The following is a 20,687-nucleotide window of genomic DNA, read 5'->3' on the forward strand; positions in this document are numbered from 1 at the left end:
AGACAGGAATGGAGACAGAAGAACAGAATGGGTGCAAAGGGAAGGAAGGAAAGATGGCAGGTGCCCCAGCAAGTTGGAGCCATAGCACCTCAGGAAAACAAATGAGTTAAGACTGTCATTTCTGCTCGGGGAACATTGGGGTGTACAGAAAAGTGGATTGATATAGTCATGAGCTTAAAAGCTTAAACACTCTTCAAATGAACAAGGCAAAGCATAGACAAAGACAGCAGATGGGCAAGGAACTGGAGACATGAAGGAGAATGGAGTGGGTGGGAAGCACAGATGGCCCAGTGTTCTAAACATACGTGTATGTATAGGTACGTGTAGACACATATGTGCACCATATGCAAAGCCATAAAAAAAGCTAACATGTGTGTGTTGATGAGCGTATGGGTCATGCATATACACATACATCTGTGCTATTGATAACTCTGGATGCCTCCATGTCTTTATCTGATCAAACTTGTCACCTGAGTTCACAGCCAGTCGCCTAACATCAACACCTGTGTTTCTTCCTCTTCTGCTGAGAAGCCCGTTGTCATCTGAGTGGCAGCTAGAATATCAGCCAACTGATACCTTCCAGAGACAGCTCCCAGTCAGCGGCTGATGGACAGAAGTACATCCTAGCCCCCAACCCTCAAGGAGGAAAATTCTGAGGCACAGAATCTATGCAGGCTTCTCAAGTAGCTAGGAAGCCAAGACTAAGCTCTACCTACGATGGCAGTTCATTGAGGTCCTGGTTCATCTAAGTTCCTCTAACAAAATTCCATATGTTGGATAATCTATAAAGAACAGAAACTAAGTTTTCACAGTTCTTAAGGATGAAAAAAATAAAATAAGGCATCTAGTTTGGCTGGTGAGAGCTGTTCTCTCCTCCCAAGACATATGCATAACTGCATCTTACAGAGGAGAGGAATTCTGGGTACTCACATAGCACAAGAGGGCAAAGGGTAAGAGAGGTCAAACCCCTCCCTCCTGAGCCTGAGCACTTAGAAATCCACCCATAATAGCAGATTTTCATGGCCCAACAAACTCCTCAAGCATCTACTTGTCAACACTACCACAATGGAAATTAGTTTCAAACTCATGATTCGGGAAGAAGGGAGCAGTGCTCAGATCCCGGCACTTGGTAGTGCATCCTCAACTGTATACCACCCTTCTTATCTAACCTCCCATATAAACTCATAAACTACCCACATGAGGTTGTTTGTCTCAAGATCTGTTTCTAGGGAAATCCAAATTTAGATATGCAAGCGTGTTTTCACATTAATGTTAATGGTCCTGCTTATAAAGGTTTGCACAGTGATTTGTATATTCATGTCTGTATGCATATATAAACAAACATGCTATGTGCATGCAAATATGTGTCCGCATGAATACGGTTGTCTCTCCTCATCCGTGGGTTATACAGCTGTGGATCCCACTACTCACAGAAGCAAGGATGTTTGGGAAACTGTCTATACTGACCATATCAAATAATTTTTGTCATTATTCCCCAAATACGAGAGTAAAATAACTATTTACATGATTAGAATATAATAAAATTTACATATCATTTATATTTTTAGGTATTCTAAGTAATCGAATGATTATCTTGAGTGTACAGAAGGATGTGAATTTATTACATGTGATTACTATGAAATTTCACAAATCTACATAAAGGACTTAAACATCATCTGATTTCTGTATTCACAGGAGATCTGAATCAATCTCTAATAGATTCCGAGAGAAAAACAATATTATTTACACGTATGAATACACAAGTATACCTGCATTACTATATAGGCAACAGTAGCTCTTGGCTTTTTGTTAAAGCACTTGGTCCTGCTCTGTAAGGGAGTCTAAAGACCCATGCTCTGAACGCCCCTCCATGTACCACAGCCAAGCTTCCACCCTTCCCCATCCTGTAACATGAGGGCCGGCTTGTTGGGGTTTCTGTCCCGCCCAGTATCCCACAGCCGGCAAGCCCCAAAGAAAATCACACAGAGGACTCCATAAGATTATAAACTGATTGACCCATTAGGTCAGGCTACTTATTAGCTCTTATAACTTATGTTACCCCATTATCCTTATCTATGTTAGCCACACGGCTCAGTACTTTTCTCAGCTGGGCCGGTTACATTCTGCCTCTTCGGTGATCTGTGCAGGAGTGTGGAGGGAGCTTCCTCCTTCCCAGAATACTCCTATTCTCTTTGTTCCACCTCTACTTCCTGTCTGGTTTTCCCACCTATACTTCCTTCCTGGCCAATAAGCATTTATTTAAAATATGATTGACAGAATACAGACAATTCTCCCACACCACCATCCGCTATCCATGGAAGCTCCTCGGTCAAGCATTCAGTCTCCCTTGGTACTAGTGAAATCTTCTGGGTCACTCGGAAAGAGGTTACCTCACACATTACACATTAAAATTCTCAGACCAGCTGTTGGATGACCCTGGTGAGCAACAGAGTGAGACCACAGGATTGGGGCATTACACTCTCAAGCCAGCATCCCCAGAGCCCCCACACCTGGAACAGGGCCATCAGCTGCCCAGATATCACTTTCCCCTTCATTCTTTAAAAACAAATCACATCAAAAAGATAGCAAAATGGAAGACTATTTAAATGTGGGCCATTTTTACAATGAACTACTAAGCAAAAGTTTATACCTCAAACTTCTGTATTCATAACTGCTCCAAACTCTTCCGTAGGCTAGGGGACAACACACCCTGTCCTCAACTTCATTCTAGTAATCTAGAGCAGTGGTTCTCAATCTTCCTGATGCTGCAACCCTTTAATACAGTCCCCAACCATAAACTCATTCCACTGCTACTTCATAACTGTCACTTTGTTACTGTTATGAATTGCAATGTAAATAACCTGATAGGTAGGTTATCAGATATGTGACCCCAAGGGGTCACAACCCACAGGTTAAGAACCACAGGTAAAGACTAGCAATGAACAACATAACCAAAGCCACTAGTTGCACTTCAAGTGATGAGGACAGCAACCAGGAGAATCAGAAGGAAGCTAAGGTCACAGGCACACAGGAAGCTGGGTTAACGTGCAGGAAGGGACAGACGTTACAGGTCTGCAGAGAAGCAACTAAGCAAGAAAACCTGGACAAACATCTTTAGATTTGTACTTTTCTCAACTGGAAACGAAAACAGGATATCCAGGGGCCTGAACTTGGCCTTCGGTGCGTTTCATTCTGCACACAGTGAATTTAAAAATACATAAAATCCACATGCCTTGGTATATTAAGTCTGTGATCCCTGTACACATAAAGTCATTTCAGGTCCCAATTATGGAAACTTCTAACTGACATCATTGGCAAAACTACAGAGGTTTCTCATCCTTCTTGACACCTGCCAAGGTTCTTCCCTTTGGAGGGTTGACTGCCTGACTTTGGCACACTTTTTGCAGAAAGACAATTTGATGATACAGACATTTACAATTTCCTATTGAAATCTGCCTTGTTTTTCCTCAACCTACTCCCAAAAGATTGACATTGGGGGAAAAAAAAAGAACAGAAAATGTTACATATTCAACTACGGAAATATGGAAGAAAAAATATAGAAAGGGGCAATTTTTAACAAAACGGTAGAAATCACTAAAGTTAAAAAAATAAGATAAAGCTGTTGGCTCATAAGAAGAGAGAAAATGAAAACATGTAGAAATATATAGGCTCGTGTTTGTTTTCATTAGGAAGTTTCTACTGTGTTTGTAATATATGACATGAATCCTATGTTGTTTTATATCTAGATATGTGTGTGTGTGTGTGTGTGTGTGTGTATATATATATATATATGTATATATTCTTCATCTTCCCCTGCTCCCTGCCTCTCTTTCTTCCTTTCCTTGCCCTCTATTCAAACACCATCACATGCCTGGACATGTTTGCTCTGATCTAGACTCAAGATTGAATGGGCTTGTGCTGTGGGAGGAAACTTCTAGAAAAGACGTATGGAGAGCTCTGACTCCTGGGGCTCCACATGCCTCTGCTTTAGTAAGATTCAGAAGGTAGTGCTCCTTGTGTCTTTCTTCTTAATATACTAAGACACATCTGTGTCCCCAGTGACTCAGGAGATGCATGCTTTGGCAGTTTACGCTGTAGCACTAACTGTATTCCTAACAGTGTACGCTGTAGCACTAACTGTATTCCAACAGTTTACGCTGTAGCACTAAGTGTATTCCTAACAGTATACGCTGTAGCACTAACTGTATTCCAGCAGTTTACGCTGTAGCACTAACTGTATTCCTAACAGTATATGCTGCAGCACTAACTGTATTCCTAACAGTTTATGCTGTACTAACTCCTACTGTAAATCACCTGGAGCAACAGCTGAACACCATCATCACCACTGGTTTTACTTCTGATATAAAATATAGTAATTTAAAAATTCTCTTTAAAATCAGAGCACAGGCCAAACTCTTCCTCATTCTTAAGCATGCTTGAAAAGGTGGGTCTATGGTTGTCTCCCTAATTTCTGCCCTGTTATTTACGAGCAATCTCCTCCCATTACTTCCCTACAACCCCAGGTGACCAGCCTTCCCCTCACCCCACAGAGCACATTGAGCCTGTTTGTTCTCATCCACTTTCCACTTTGACTACTCTGAAGTTAAAGCTCCCACGGCCAGAAGCCCCTCTGCTTCATGAAGCAGAAGACCCGTGGTCTTCCCCAAATGGGGTGGAGGGACTCCCCCGTTTGAGGAGACAGTGGATCTTAATGAAGTCAGTTTGCTCTCCAGAGTGTAACTGAACAAGGTCTGCAGACAGCGATGGTTATACAGCTGTGGATCTATTAGAGCAAGCCCAGGGGTACTGTTGAACATTCTGGAATGAATGCATGCGAATGGGTCCATCACATACAACCCTAGCCCAGAAGGTGAACAGCGCCAGAGTTGAGAAGCTTGCCTCACATGGAGTGGGTTTTCCCTGGGCTGTGCCTCGTGAAGGTCTAATGAGGAGAGTGTAGAAGATGCCTCTGCTCTTAGCAAAGGCGCGAAGTGGTCAACCCTAAGGACCATCTGAGCAGTGCCTCACAGTACTTACAACGCAGGAGCACTTGACACATTTGCTTCCTTCTGGATGAAATTCTTCTCCTTCATGGTACTGCACACCTTCGAACAGACAGCCTGGAAAACAGAGAATGTGCAATTAGGACGGCAGTCGTCACTCAGCTTGGCAGGATCCTTCCACCTTCTGACTACCGTCTCCCATCTGTGCCTCTACCTCTGCCGAGTATAGATCCCCTTTGATCACAATATCATGCACGATGAAAAGGGGAAATGATACGATTCAAGTGGCTGGCACGTTGGCACAGGCCCAGAAACCCTGGAGCTGAGAGGAAACAAATGACAGTGGAACTTGAGTCAGCCCATGGCCGGCAGATGCTCCACAGTGAGTCATGCAGGGTCGTGCTGACCACAGCCAGGGTGACGAACTCAGAGAGGTCAGAAGAGGCCAAAGGAAGGCTGAGGGAGGGATGGTTGAGATGAGAAGGAGCAGATGCCTCTGTGGGAGGCCACTGGAGTACCAGGAGTTACACCCTATTCTTGGCCCAGCATGCCCCTGGTTCCCACATCACCTTCTGGTACTCCAAAAGAGAAGCTCTGACTGTCTTCCCACAGAAGAGAAAACCACGGTAGGTGACTGAGTTGTAACATGAACTCGGTTTTGACACACATGGTGCCTCTACAGAGGGTCACACACAAAGGCAATAATGGGCAGGGACAAGACAGGATGTCCCCTATGATTTTCTGATCCACTCCGTTTGTTAATGGGCTGTATACCTCCTGCCAAGTTTAGCTCATAAAGGTCCTCACCTGCAGGAGATGTTTCTCTTCAGAAAGATGCTCAGGGTAGTACTTACACTAAATGACCCGAGACACAGGCTAGCAAACAGCTGGGTCACGCCAACCACAGGCCTGTCAGCAAATGGCATAACCACTTCTTTCAGGAATTTTCTCGTAGTAGCCAATGTTGGAAGCAGAACTATCTATGAGTAGGCTTTTGTGAATGACAGAGAAGTTCCCAAGACAATGTCAAAAGAAATCACCAAACACTTGAAGGAACTGGCTCCCGATGAAGGGAAATGAACATTGCTCTGGCTGAGCTGGCTCCTAGTCCTATCTGTTTTCATGTTAAGTGTGACTCTTCATTCAATAGAAAGATATGAAGATAAGTGCTGAATGCAAAATACAAAAGCCAAGAAAAGGCAAATTCAAATGACGGCCCAGGGATAAGATCTCTTTTTATAGCTACACTCATAGCTAGCAATCAGACATTTCCTTGCTGTTCTGGATGGTTTTGAAAAATCTTGGTAGCATGCATGGCCTTGCCAGCGACTGTGTCTAAGTACCATTCATAATGACAGATGCTTAATAGCCTATTTCCAAAGGACACTCCCAGCGAAGTGTCTTCAATCCTTCCCCATGTTTACACCTCCGACTATGTCATATGGCTTTCCACAACAATCTATATTTGACAACTTAAACAACAGAATTTAAAATAATTCTATTTCTATCACACCCACCATCCTAGAGCAACACTCAGACTACAATGAAGGAGCAGACAACCAAGAATGCCCTGAAAGTCATTTCAGGAGGAAACTGCCCGCATGTTTGTCATTATAGAGAATGCCAGTCTGATCAATGGCAGATGCCAGTCCTTCTGCATTACTAGGGTGAACCTCCAAGGCTTTCCTTGACTCTCCCTATCTAGACTTGGCTGAGGCTTCCCTCCAAGACAAAGGATGAGACTTTCTGGGAATCACTCCTTCTGAATCTTCCAACTTGCATTCTAAACATGGTCGTTGGAATTCAGGAGAGGGATCAAAGCTGACAGCTAATTGCATCCCCAGGGCTCCATGCTTGTGCAGTTGTCAGAGGACATGTATGGTGCTGGGGCACGATCATTTTTAAATATTTGCCCTCCAGAGCACCAGAACCTACACAGAATACTCTTCTGGGTATTGATGGGATGGGCAACATGATTTGACGGTGAGGGAAGAGAAGGAATCTGGTTGCAGCCCCATCCGTGACCCTTGTTTACTAAGGCCCTCATATCACTGGGCCTAAATTCTTATTAGCACTTAACCCTGCAATGTGTACAAGAATGGAGCTCAACTTTCTTCTTCCTGGGAACTGAACCCAAAGCACAAAGACAAAACCAAGTGGTCAAAGAGAAAAACTTCAACTCTGAAACAGATGCACCCTGCCACGTGCATACTTATGTTTCAAGGACAACCTCAAAACAAAACTATCGCCAGTGACAGGGTGTTATTTATATACAGTCCAAGGATCCCTTTATCTTACCCCAATATAATATTGCTCCCTGAGCACTCCTGAGATTGGGAGGAGGGACCCTGTATTGATTCTGCATTGATAAATCAATGTCTACTCAACAGAACTATCTAATAATCTAGACATTATTATAAAGTTTAATCTAGAGAGAAAAAATAATTGTCCTGTTATCAGTCTTGTATTTGGCTTCATATAGAAATTATTTGGGCCCAACCACCAGCCCAACACTGCCACTGCCTTGAAGATTCAAATAAAATTTGCCAGAATGCAGCCTAGGCATTAGATTTCCATGCACAGTCTTAAAAACTGACGATTTGTCTTAAGAAATCTCCCGGAGGTATCAAAGGGCACGTTACCACCGTTCAAATCACCTAGCAATATTCAGAAAGCCTTCAAACCAACCCCTGATCAATACAAAGCAGTTGGCTTATGAAACTGGTTCACCTGTGTAAACTGAGAAATTATCGGTTTCACAGAAACCCTGGAGGGAACTAGAGCTGGAAAAAGACCTCTCAGGGCATGAGGAAAACTAGGAGCAAGGGAAACTGCTTGTGGGGTTTCCATGGGACTGACACATAGAGGAAGGGAGCCTGAGGCCATGTCTGCAGAGCATCTCACATGGGACTTCTGCTGTCTCAGAGGAAGGTCGGAAGAGCAGCCGGGCCTTTGCACAGCACTCCACAAAGCAAAGAGTAGTAGTTGTGAGAATCGGCACTAGAGAGGAGAAGGGCTCAGAGAAAACACAAAACACCTGTCTGAGACTATTGGCCACAGGCTTAAGAGATCAGGAAAAACATCTCTCACCTCAAAATCCCCAGGCTCTCATGAGAGAGCGAGAGAAGACATGGGAGCCCTCCCACCGCCAGCAGAAAACGGTTCCTCCGCTGTCAGCTCAGCAGAAGGGCCCTCTCCAGAAAGACAGAGGGTCCAACTTGTTAAACCACATTGAAAACTGAAACCAACAAAACTCCAAACTAAAGTCATGTGGGACACAGCTCTCAGTTTTCAGAAAACATCTGGTCACCTCATCATCGTGACACGCTCTGGCCGAGGTATTGCACTCGGAAACAGTAAAAAACATTCTGAACGCAGGCAGAGCCATCGTCTGTCCTTCCAAAGTAAGCACTACCTGTGGCCCTGAGTGGAAAGCAGGCCTCTGAGCCTGGGGATTCCGCAAGCCAAGACCTACAGCACATAGTTCCACTCATGCTGAGCACACAAGAGCCCGGCGGATACTGCCACTCGAAGGAGCTTCCTCTCCGAGCTCATTCCGTGCACAGATGTAAAGTGAAGTTCAGTGTGGGGAGGGCAGCGAAATAATGCGTTGTTGACAGGACTCAGCAACCTCCACAGCACTGTACTGCACCACAAAACCCATAGGCTTCCCTTTCTTGAACATTACCTGGACAGGTAGGGCAGCAGGCTCCCGGATGCTCTGAGGGATTTTTACAATAAACAGCACAGCGCACCTCAGACTCTGTGACGACACCTTCCTGGAAAAGAGAATGTCACAAGTCAGCCCAGAATTACCACTTGAGTTACTCCTTTGGGGAAGAAGTGGGATGAATTCAAGGCCCCACAGTGTAGGATTGGCTGTTGGACCTCAAAGACAGTTGATACAAACGAGGCAAGACCCAGCTCACTGGAAGGATGCTCTGGGCCTCGCTCGGCATGTTCTATCGCCTGTTATTGGCCACATCCTTGTACTTGAGCTTCAGTCCTGCGCCTTCTTCTTCTTAATCTGTGTAGGATGACCTCCATGCTGGCAGTGGGCCTCTGGCATTCTGATTGGGCATTCATAATTGTTTAAGTCGTCTCTAATGACTGCCTTTTCTAACACTGTTACTAGGCTGTCAGCCATGAGCTGCGTACACAAAGAAGAATCAGAACGCCTAGACCTGTATCCAGAAAAAGCACAAGTCCAGAAAAATCCTTACCACCTTCTAGAAAAACAGTTGCCAGCTCTACAATCTTGCAAGTGCCACTTCAAGTAGAACCTGGAACTCAGTTTCCTTCAGCAGGAAATGCAAAGATTCCAGAAAATTATTTCTAAGTTCACCCTAGGTGTGTCAAAACAGATAGTGTAGGTTCAAACGATGAAATCAAGAGAGTCTTTAGCAACCTGATCTTGGGACTGTGATATCTAAATGGCTATTGAATCTTTTGGATTTGGACCACATGACTCTTTTTTGAAATGGGTTCTCAAGAATCCCATGCATGTCTCGAACTGACAGAGAATAGTCTTGAGCTTCTGATCCTTCTTCTACCTCCTGAACTCTGGGATCACAGACAAGTTTCCATTGAATTTTCACGGTCAGTCTTTGGTGAGCTCTCTCTGTAGTCTCCACCCATTTTTTTTTCTAAATAAATTCATATGCTTATTGGTTTGATTTGAGTTTGAATCAAGAGTAGCACGGGCTGAAGGTAGCTATCACAATCTCACAACAAAGCCATTTTCGACAATGTGTTTGCCTCCTAGCATCCAACTTAACAAAGGAGATATACTAAATGTCTCTTGTCATGCTAGGCTTGAGGGCGGTGCTCCTAGGAGGATTCATTGCGTCATTTATCACATTTGGGTGGAGGGATCCCCAAATAGCAGCGACAGCCATTTTTTAAAATGTATTCTTTAGCACTCTGACGGAAGCAATGCTATGGACTGCAGTCAATTCTCCATCAGTAGCTGCCGTCTAAATGGAGACCTCGGGGTAATTCCCAGCATATGTGACCTCCAGATTCTTCTCTTCAAGTCAGAAATTAGAAGTGGGCAAAAATGTAAAATTTTCATCATTAGAACTCCTTTGGCACAGAATATAAGAAACACGTCGAATTCTACGCAAATGGAAACAGACAAGATCATTAGACTTGTCGTCTCCTGTCCAGTACCTAGTTGTACCTACAGCATGCTGGCATCTGCTAGAAGCATTATAATGAGTCTCTCTTTCTCTGCTCACCACCTCCCAAATAGCTCTGTCCTTTTTTTTTTTTTCAGAGATGTGGAGAGCACACTGAATCCTCTGTTACAATTCTGTGCCCTGGAGAGAGACTAGAATTTTGCTTACTTCATAGCAACAGAACATGCCTAGCAAGTGCTGGAAAGGCCCTTGCCTGCATCCTTCTATGAGGTCTCCTTCCCTCAGGAAGGGAGTGGGAGGCAGGAGCAGGGAGATACCTGCTGCAAGCACATCTCGGAGGGATGCTTTCCTGCCTGTTGAATGAAAGGACATCACGGGCCCTCCGTGAAGAGAAAGCATAGAAGGTGAGGTTCATCCTTGGAGGGAAACAGCCCCTCCCAAATCTTTTGCAGCGTTCTACACTGGAGCATTTTTTTTTCATTTCCAATAACGATGGATACCTCACCCATCCTCTCTGGGCTCCACCCAAAGGTAGGAGGATAGACAGTAGAGAGCACTCTTCATGAAAGGAAATGCCCCTGTATAGAGGTTTCCGTTTAACTTAATCTCCAGTCATTCCAGACAGCAGCATTGGCTCTCATCTAAGCAACCTGAGGATCTAAAGACCTCAGGACTGATGTGGACAGTGTCGCTCAGGACTCCTCACCAGGCTTGATTAGCTTGTTTAACAAACATTGTAAGCAAGACTTCCAGAACATCCCCAGCAGAGACAGGAATGTTCACTGAAGCTGGGGCAGGGTGGAGCTGAAAATGTTGACAAGGATGTGGACTTTGATGTTGTCATTAAAACTCACTGCTCTTGTGTCTCTGTGATCTGAGTCTGATTATGTTTACAATCAAAAGTATACTCAGCGTTTATTGATTCAGCTTACATTTTTTTTACCTACTGCCTATTTCACATATAGCTTACTACTTAAACAAGCCAAAAATAATAAATAAATAAATAAACCTAATGATCGAGACTGCCTATTGTACACTAAAATCTACAGTATAATAAAGCCATGCATGGCTTTATAGAATTTAGATTTCAGAAGCAAACTGTCAAGATCCCTGAGATAATATCCAAGCCAAACATCCAGTATTACGTTCACCTTTCAGTCCCTCCTCTGACTATAAACACATATACTGAGGGGGAAACAGCGTTTGGAATAAAATAACTTAAAAATTTCTTCTCCATAAAAAAATAACTATGAAGTTATTTAAAAGTAGATGGGCATTACTTTTTTGAGCAGAAGAAACAAATTTATTAAGGAAATGTGAGGAAGAACTCCAAAGAGTGAGAGGGGCTTCAAGAAGAAAATATTCCACAATTGTTTTATTTTTTAAGTTACTGTGTGTGTGTGTGTGTGTGTGTGTGTGTGTGTGTGTGTGTGTGTGTGGTGTGCATACATGCTATGTGCAAGTGGAGGCCAGAGGACAGCTTTGGAGTCTGTTCTCCCCTTCTGTCTTACTGTGAGTTCTAAGGACTGGACTCAGGTCACGAGACTTGCACAGAAAGCTCAAACTCCATCTCCCACTGAGCTACACCGCCAGCCCCGACTGTTAATTTTGATTCAGTATTTCTATACAATCAGGAAAGGAGACACCGCCAGCCCCTGACTGTTAATTTTGATTCAGTATTTCTATACAATCAGGAAAGGAGACACCACCAGCCCCTGACTGTTAGTTTTGATTCAGTATTTCTATACAATCAGGAAAGGAGATACCACCAGCCCCTGACTGCTAATTTTGATACAGTATTTCTATAAAATCAGGAAAGGAGTTCAAGAATTTTGCCTCTTTGTTGCCCTTTGGCTCATCTGAGTTTGCCTCCGTGAGAGCCACACGGAGCAACTGCTCACCTGGGGATTAAACAAAGATCAACTAGAGTGGACGCCATTCCTGCTTTCTCCTTGTTTCTGAAACTGGTCAGGCTGAATTCACTAAGCTACCGGGCATGAATTACCGCACTTGAATTCTGGTTACAATGTGGTCCAGCTCAAAATCTTTTTGAATCGAAGAAGGACAATGTATCTTGTATAAAAGTGCCTCTTTTCTGCTAACAGGAGTCCATGGTCTTCTTAAAGATAACTTCACAGGGAATACGAGCTCATACGAGCTTCCTAAGGACACAGGCATCTTCCTGGAGCTTTCCAACCCCGGTGTAACAGTGGTGGACGGTCCTGCTGTGTGTTTCTAGAGACAGGTTGTATTCAGTACCACCCTGTGCCTGTCCCATTCTGGATCATGTAACAACAAATAATAGATGGACAGAGTTGTCCCCTTCTCTCTCTCTGCTCTTTTTGGGGATTTGCTTGGTATTGTTTGAGCATGGTGGCTGAGGAGGAGTAGAGAAGCTGGGTTTTACCTGGCACTGTCGCAGGATACACGGTTCACCCGGGCTTTGCCATCTGAAGGAGCTGTTGTACGTTCTTCCTTCATGGGTACAACCTAGACAGGAGGAGAAGAGGCCAAGGGTGAGTGTGCTTCCTCTCTCTTTGGAACAGAATTGTGTAGGTCGTGTTAGCCAAGGCTAGATCCTTGGCAATGTTTTCTTTTCTACAACACACATATATCTGCTTGGCACACAATCACATTAAATCTTTCACTACCGAATGCATTAACCTCACAGACTATATTTTCAGATAGAAAACCATATACAACTCTCTTGGCAAAAATATATAAAATTATTGTTTTATTTCTGTTTAAGCAAATATGAGAACACCCTATCTAAAACTACAGCAGTGAAAGGGGATTTTGCACGAGAGTTTAAGAATTCAAAATTACTGAAGTTAAGAAAGAAGTATAAAACATAGTGGGAAATATAAATTAAAATAAAGAGACTGATTACAAAATTCTAGTAACTATGACCATCACTAAAGCAAACCTTCAAGGCTTCATTCCCACCTCAAAGAGCTATGCCTTCCTTTTTCAGTTTTGTTTTACTCTTAGGTAATAAATTTAAACAAATCTGAAATTACTAATGTTATTACATGCTGAGTTAATAGGAAAAACAAAATTCATACAAATTCATTGGCAAAAACAGAAGTTAGAGGCTAGAGATCCTCAGAAGGAGAACAAGCAGCTTGGCTTCAGTCCCTGGGACAAAAGCCAAAGAAGTAACCAAAGAACATAATTCATTCAATGTGGACTCAAGTTTACCAATAGTATCCTCTGTGCTTGGCCTGTACTCCATCGAGATGCACCTGGGTGCATCAACTGTCGCTGTCTCCTCAGAAGCCCACCAAACAGAAGCGTTCACCAAAATACACAAAAGGGAGAGCCTGCGATATGATGTGACTGGATTTGTTACAAAGGAAAAGGGCGGGCTCTCCGCCATAGCGGAGGGAGGACTTCCGGTTACCTGCTCAACCTCAGCTCCATCAGTCCATCTTGTTCAAAAACAGAAAGGACTCACTTCTTCCAGGAGTTCTTTCAAATAGCACCGTGGCGAAGTGTTCTTAATTCATAATAACAGAATAAGAACGGGCTTGTGGAACTCTCGGCAGACGTTTCCATAAACTCGGAATCCTGATCTGAATTTCCAAGCATTCCGACTGCCCGAGAGAGCTTAGTCAGTCTCTGCTCTGTGCGTACACATCGGATGAGTGAAGTGCGCCACTGATTGGAAACATATCTGGGAAACACTTTCACTATATATTTTTTAATTTCCTTTGCTTGAAGTGTTACGGAGATAAAGTGTTCAACCACAAAAACCTTTAGCACACTGCAAATACTTATGCCAAACCGAAGATGAATACAGTACATTTTCAACAATGAAAAGAAATATAGCGCGATTCGGGCTAGCATAAATCTCGCCGAGCGACTGCACTGATGAGCGACATGCCATGTGCCTGTCTGATCTACTAACACAGGCTTGTTTGGATAATAAATAACTTGTTCCAAGTAATGGAAGCAGGGAAATCAGAGAACCAAATCCCATTCATACTAAATCCAAGCAAATACAAAACTCCTGCCAAGTGGGCCAGTACAGTGGGGTTTCTGGGTGTGTTACATATTTTCATCATCTGGATTAAAAACTGTAAAGACAGGATAATTTTTTTTTAATTTTTTCCTACTAATAGGGCAAGCAGTGATCTTGCCTTGCTACGTGGAGGGAGGGAACCTAGTAGAAAGGTCACAGAGGCTTGGGAGGAAGTGCAGGCCAGGCGACCCCCTAGCAATGCCAGGCCATGTGCAGAGAGCTCCCAGGAGGAACATAAGGCTTACTGAGTAATTCTGCTCTGAACGGGACGGAGGCATCAGAACAAGCTGTCCACCGTGCAGGGAACACAGCAGTGTCTTTGGCTACAGACAACTCTGTGGGGAGCCTGGCTTCTCCACTGTTTTTGAACACGCAAAGAAAAACTGGGCAATAACATTAGAAAATCAGACCAAGGTCAGATTGTGAGGGTCATTGTTTCACTTCTCTGTTAACAAGTCAGTCTACGCTGCCTGGGCCCACACGCTGGATGTCTCTGCATGATGGATCAAGCTGCATGGTTGAGGAGGCTCGAAACACCTGTAAAACTCTGCAGCAAACACAGCTCATACCTTCTCTTCTTCACCTACTCTCACTAGTGTCAGCCGGCCATGGAGTCTTGGCTCACTGGCATTAGACCATCACAGGCAAGCGGTTCTTGGGAATATATTATTAAAGACAATGCATTCCTATTGCTCTTTGGGGGTCCAGTTCTAAGATGACCATGTTTTCTTAGACCAAAACACCAATGAGTTATGGGGAAACTCCAAGAGAACCTCAATATTATCCAGAGATAACTGATCTCCTCTTGAGAAAATTTCTTTAACAAGTTCAGTCTGCCATAAAATTTGTGCTGGTGAAAGAGGAGTCAGGTATTCTCTTGCCTTCCACCCAATTCAAAGCCTCATGAGCCAAACCACAATGCCTCCCATTGGACAGAATAGAAAGGCCGAGAGAAAGCCCTGTCCCATTCCCTTGAAGGTCTCCTGGGCTACCTCGAGTGAAAGAACACTTTGTTTTGTTGTCTCCAATTCAGACCAATACTTTTATAAAATACAATAAAAAATGACTTACTAGAAATACTACATTTTAAAGATTGCACAATATCTGAGTTTTTTTTAATTACTACATGTAAAAGGCAAGGACTCCCTGTTGAATTACAGTCAACGTTTCCAATTGTTGACAGTGCTGTAGAGCAGCATTACAGTCTGTGGACCACAGGGGGCTGCAGAGCCCGTTCTGAGTATTAGTGGAGAATATGTCACGAGTGTAGGCAACGAACAGAAGAAACAATCAAATTTGCTAAAGTTCTGATATCTAGAACTAGAGGCAAACTTACAGATAACACAGTTTTCCCCCTTCATCTCTCAAATGAGAGAATTCCTACCGAAAATCTAAAGTCACACTCTGAAATAGAGGGAGTTGAGTGTGAAACAAACTAGAATTCAGATTCCAGGTGGAACCCATGTTTTCCACAGCCAGGTCTAAACTTCTTATAATATTCTTCACTGAGAAATTAATTGTCCAGAAAAGGAAAAAGTAATGCCCTTCTCATAGAATTAAGTGTAATTGATATAGTCACTAAATGAAAGAGAGAAGTCGATAGAAGAATGTAGGGGTGGGGAGAACACTCAGAAATCAATAAATCAGTTTTTCTTCCTTCAAATACACTTGTAAGAATTGTCTAGAAGGAAATGTGTAAGTACCCATTAGTTTTCTGCAAACAATGAGCAGGTTTTGAGGTACCACAAGCTTTTGTATAAGAACATCGGGACTGCAGCAGCACAAAGGATGCTTTTCTGATCAGATCACTGTGATACATTTAAGCCAGTAAGAAGTTCCTCTGCCTTCACCAGCCCTGCCCAGCGCAAGTCCTGCGCCATTAGGAGAGACACTGCTAACGGTCACAACAGGGAACGGGAAGAACTTCAGATGTCTTATGGACACAGACCTACCTCAGAGACAGCCAACACTCACAGGACACAACACAGAATTAACCAAGGCAAAGGTCAAATATACCAACATTGGGAAACCTCAGTTTAAACCACCATGAAGAGATCCTATGTTCTTTATGTCTAAAATAACATAAAATGAGCCTAATTCATCAGTTCTCAACCTGTGGGTCACAACCCCTGAAGACCATTGGGAAAAAACATATTTACAATATGATTCACAATAGTAACAAAATTACAGTTATGAAGTAGCAACAAAAATAACTTTATGGTTGAGGTCACCACAGCATGGGGAGCTGTAGGAAAGGGTCCCAGCGTTAGGAAGATGAGAATCACTGGCCTAACTGGTCACTTTCCTTTTGCGTGTGTTCTAGCTTTTACTATTCATTGTTTTCAGAGTGGGGGAAACCTTCACAGAACTTCCTTCCTCACACAGACTCTTGTAAGGAAACTCTGCCTGGTCATCCAGACAACTCGGAACACACATGGCAGTGGAAACAGGAAGAACATAAATTAATTAAATCCACAGTGAAGCAGTAAAACTCGCTTTTCGTATTAGTCGCGACCTTTTTCTGTGGCCAACTGTTCCAAGGGAGAGAGCACACCACACATTTCCATCATTGTTATTAAAACAACTGCTAAAACTCACCAAGACTGTAAAAAAAATGGCACTGGCCCTGTAAGGAGCCCCAGGAGCTATGACTGCTTTCTCCATCTTTGTCTGAAATCCAGTCACTGCTCGTGCTAACTAGGAGCAGAGTCAGGTTTTACCATCGCCTATCCCCGGGCACCTTCAGCACTTCCCCGTTTCAGTCTCTCCCATGCATAGAAGCCCACAGAGATTCCCAGGGTCCGTTCCATAACGAACTAGCCTGCTACTGCATGCGGGTCCTGGCACCTCAGCCAAGGCTGCCCGGCTTCCACTCGCCCTTGCCTTGCAGACATCCCGGTGCGATGTGAACTGTGCTTCCCGCCTCCAAAGCTCGCTGTCACCTTTATAGTCGCTTCTCTCTGGCCTCTGCTCAGGTGCCGGGTCCCCTGACTTATCTGACGAGGTCTTTGATGGAATCTCCTCATTGTCCTCAGGCCCTTTTGAAGCCATCTTCAACAGCTGCCAGTGTACAAACTTTCAAGTTCAAACATTGGCACTCGATGGCGCATCCTCAGCCTGGCTGAGGTAGGGGTGAATGTACTCCACGAATTCCTCCAAATGTGGCCGGAAGAGCCCATTCGGCGATGTCCACTGGCCCTCTCTTCCTGGGAACCCACACCTCATTCAATTCTTTGCCTATACCGAAGGACACACGGGTGATTCAAGGGTCGAGCTCGCTGCATCTAGGGAGCCACTCTTGAAACTCACCTGTGTACAGTGGACTTCTGTGCCCTCTCTACACGCAGGACGTGCAGTCCCAGGTCCTCGGCACCACTTTCTATGTCTATGTCACCGTGAAACAGCAAACACCTATGCACGGCTCTTCCTGCAAACCACAGAAGTCAGCTGCAGCGAAGGGCTCTGTCTCCTGAGGCTCTTAGGCATATGGACCCAATTAAATTTACCTCAAGAGAAGCAAAGTTTTCCCAGATTAATTCAGATGACTTAATATTTAATCATACGCCCCTTTCTACTTTTGTCCCATGAGCTCTTGGTTTACTCTTAGATTATTTCATTATTGCTGTTGTTGATTTGTTTACTTGATTTTGTTTGTTTGTTATGTCTTTCGTCATATTTATTTAAATTAACACAGATTTGGGGGTCTCTGAAGTCATTTCGTACTAGGCGGCAGAAGGAGAGGGTGCAGACAGACTTGCCATTCTTCGCTGTTCCCGGCCTCCAACAGGGCACCAGCACCCTTGGCCTTGGTCAATAAGCCCCAAATTACCCCAGTCCAATACATTTTTTTTTTTTAATGAGCCCCTTTTCAGAACTTCTCCAGCAACATCTGGAAGTACAGTTAGAGGGATAAACATAAAGTCTAACCGGCCATTCACGGGCTTAAACTGTGTCCTTAGGAGTTCATTTAACCTAAGTTTTATTACTCTTCAAGGCCATACCTGCATGAATCCTGCAGGCAATTTTGCTTATTTTTGTGGCTAATGGGAATTTTATGGCCAAACCATTTCCTTCATCCCAAGAGAAGAAGTCAAACTCACAAACTGAGTTCCTAAAGAATGCTGTGTGCCCCTCAACATAACGTTCTTCTCGTAGCTTTCTGTTTTGTATCCCAATCGGGAATTCAATATATAATCTAAATTAAATAAAAGACAATAGAATAAAAATGGTGGAAAGCTATTTGACTTAATTTTCGATGGTTGTATGAACAAAATCTCAAACACAGAAATATCAGATGGATTTGGAATAAGTCAGTTCCAAATTCACACCCTTCACTTCCATATCACCTGCGCATATTTCTGGCCTGTGCAATTATTAAAGACTAACAAGTGATAAAATTTGGCTGACAGTCTCATGACTTCATAGTATTATAATATGCAATATCAGACCTTGATATTCTATGAACCACAAACCAATGGGCTTCTACGCAATAAAAGATACTTTTAAGCTCTCAGTATAATTATAACAGGAAAGGAGATGTGTGATTCATTAAGGGAAGAAAACACTTGCAAGCTTTTCTCATACAACCTATCCATGCGTTCGACGTGTTCTGACCATAAATATGTCTATCTGTGGGACAGCGTGTGTCTCTGTGCGCAGTGGCATAGTAGCGAGCTTCCCAGCGTCAGCACCTCACTGTCAAGCATTGGTATGAGGGGAAGAAATTACAGCTAAGCTGAGTAAAGAGAGAAAGGCACAGTCGCCCTTAAGAGTGTGTTTTTGAGTACTGGCTTTCCAACACAGGCAGGGAAGTGTCTCAAGGTCATTTCCAAGAATGAGGTTTCTTTGTTTGTGTGTTTGTTTACTTAAATGCTATAGGAAAAACTCCTCCAGAAAAAAATGAAAACTGAAAATTAATCCCTTTACATAATTATGATAGGTGTGGTTTGTTTCAAGTCTTTGTCTTTTAGCTCGTAGAAAACACCACTGAACAGATATTTTTATTCACTTTCAAACGTGAGGGAATGAAGTTGAGGAAAGTGAGACTTCATAATAGTCACACAGTCATTCTTTATGCCTCACCCTGACCCCAGAATCCATGATCTAATTGAGCAGCCAGGCACGTGGGCGCTCAGAAAGTGGTGCCTAATAACGACATGGGGAAGACTGCACACAATGCCTTCCAATGACATCCCATGCGATGACCTACGGGTAACTGCAGGCTAGCACTGAAAGACGAAATGCAGACTTTGTGGCTGATCTGGTGAGAGCTGACTTTTGTAGATTTGTGCTTCAACTCTGTCCTAAATACCTTTATGTTTGGCCACCAGTCATGCTGTGCCCTGGGTCTTTTGACATCAGGAAATAACAAATACTAAGGGCTCAGAGGACCAAATTCAGACACCTGTGGTTTGATTCATGTGCTCTTCCGAAGGATAAGTGTTTCACAATTGCGGGTGCATGATATCAGCCCGCAAAAATAAATTGTGTTTGAAGACAGAAAAATACCAGAAAGCTCTCAGGACGAATTGCAGTGAATGCAGACAAAAAGGATGGGAACAGAAATTCTCAGTTTCCCAGATTAATTCCAAAGAAATCAAAGCGTACCACTTCTTTACCGATGAACATGAAGAAGATTCCGCGCACGCACACACACACACACACACACACACACACACACACACACACACGTGCATATGTATGCACGCACACGTGCATCAAATAGCATGTGTGTGACTCATGTGCTTCCATGCTTGAATTTTACATGATGCTGTTTTATGGTTCACTAAATAGGCCGTTTAGGGTTCATTGAGAAAAAAATTGTCCAAAACTGATCCCGGACTCCCTGTAGTGCTTTATATTTTAATTTTAACTAATTAGTAGATTCACTAGAAGGTGGAAACGCACAAGGAGGTGTAAGCACCTTGTATAAATATAGTAAAATGTCAAAACCACTGACATGAGTACTGTCCACACTACTGATTCACATTTCACCAGTTTTTACAGGTGGTGGTGTGTGTGTGTGTGTGTGCGTTTGTGTGTGTGATTATATCACGTGTAGCCTCTTATGATCAATCGACTTACAGAACTGTGCTAGCACCGTCTGGATCCCTTGGGTTGCTAATACAGACACAATCCCCCTGCCTCTTGCTGTATTCCTTGGCAACCACAAATCATCTCTTTATAGCTATACTCTTATTATCGGGAATAATCTATGAAATGGATCACAGTGTGGGGGGGGGGATGTAGAATGAAGTCTTTGAGACTGGATGTGCTCTTAGAGAATTGCTCTTAGCTCCACACAAGTTATTGGGCTGAGAGCTTGTGTGTTTTCATAGGTGAGCAATAGTCCCTAGCGTAGACACACCACTGAACGCATGAACATTCATCCACTGAAGGACATCTGGGCTGTTGTAGTCAGTTGTTGGCTGGCTCAGTTGGTCCTGTTTTTCTTTTTTGCTCATAACAAATAAGGCTACTGTGCACATTTGTGCTCAGGGCTTTGTGTAAGCATAGGTT

The 20,687-nt window shown here is 43.5% G+C and overlaps 1 protein-coding gene across 1 annotated transcript in view; it reads right to left on the reverse strand.

Annotated features, from left to right (window-relative positions):
• Nucleotides 1–20,687, reverse strand: part of Bmper (BMP binding endothelial regulator) — a 246,480-nt gene that overhangs the window by 176,520 nt on the left and 49,273 nt on the right. The window contains exons 4-6 of the mRNA XM_048446635.3: nucleotides 12,552–12,634; nucleotides 8,692–8,782; nucleotides 5,038–5,120 (exon numbers count right to left, since the gene is read on the reverse strand). Coding sequence (XP_048302592.3) covers nucleotides 5,038–5,120; nucleotides 8,692–8,782; nucleotides 12,552–12,634 — 257 coding nt within the window. The remainder of the gene's footprint in view (nucleotides 1–5,037; nucleotides 5,121–8,691; nucleotides 8,783–12,551; nucleotides 12,635–20,687) is intronic.

The sequence above is a fragment of the Myodes glareolus genome, chromosome 4 (assembly GCF_982192425.1).
Source record: "Myodes glareolus chromosome 4, mMyoGla1.1, whole genome shotgun sequence".
In the NCBI taxonomy this organism is placed as follows: Eukaryota; Metazoa; Chordata; class Mammalia; order Rodentia; family Cricetidae; genus Myodes; species Myodes glareolus.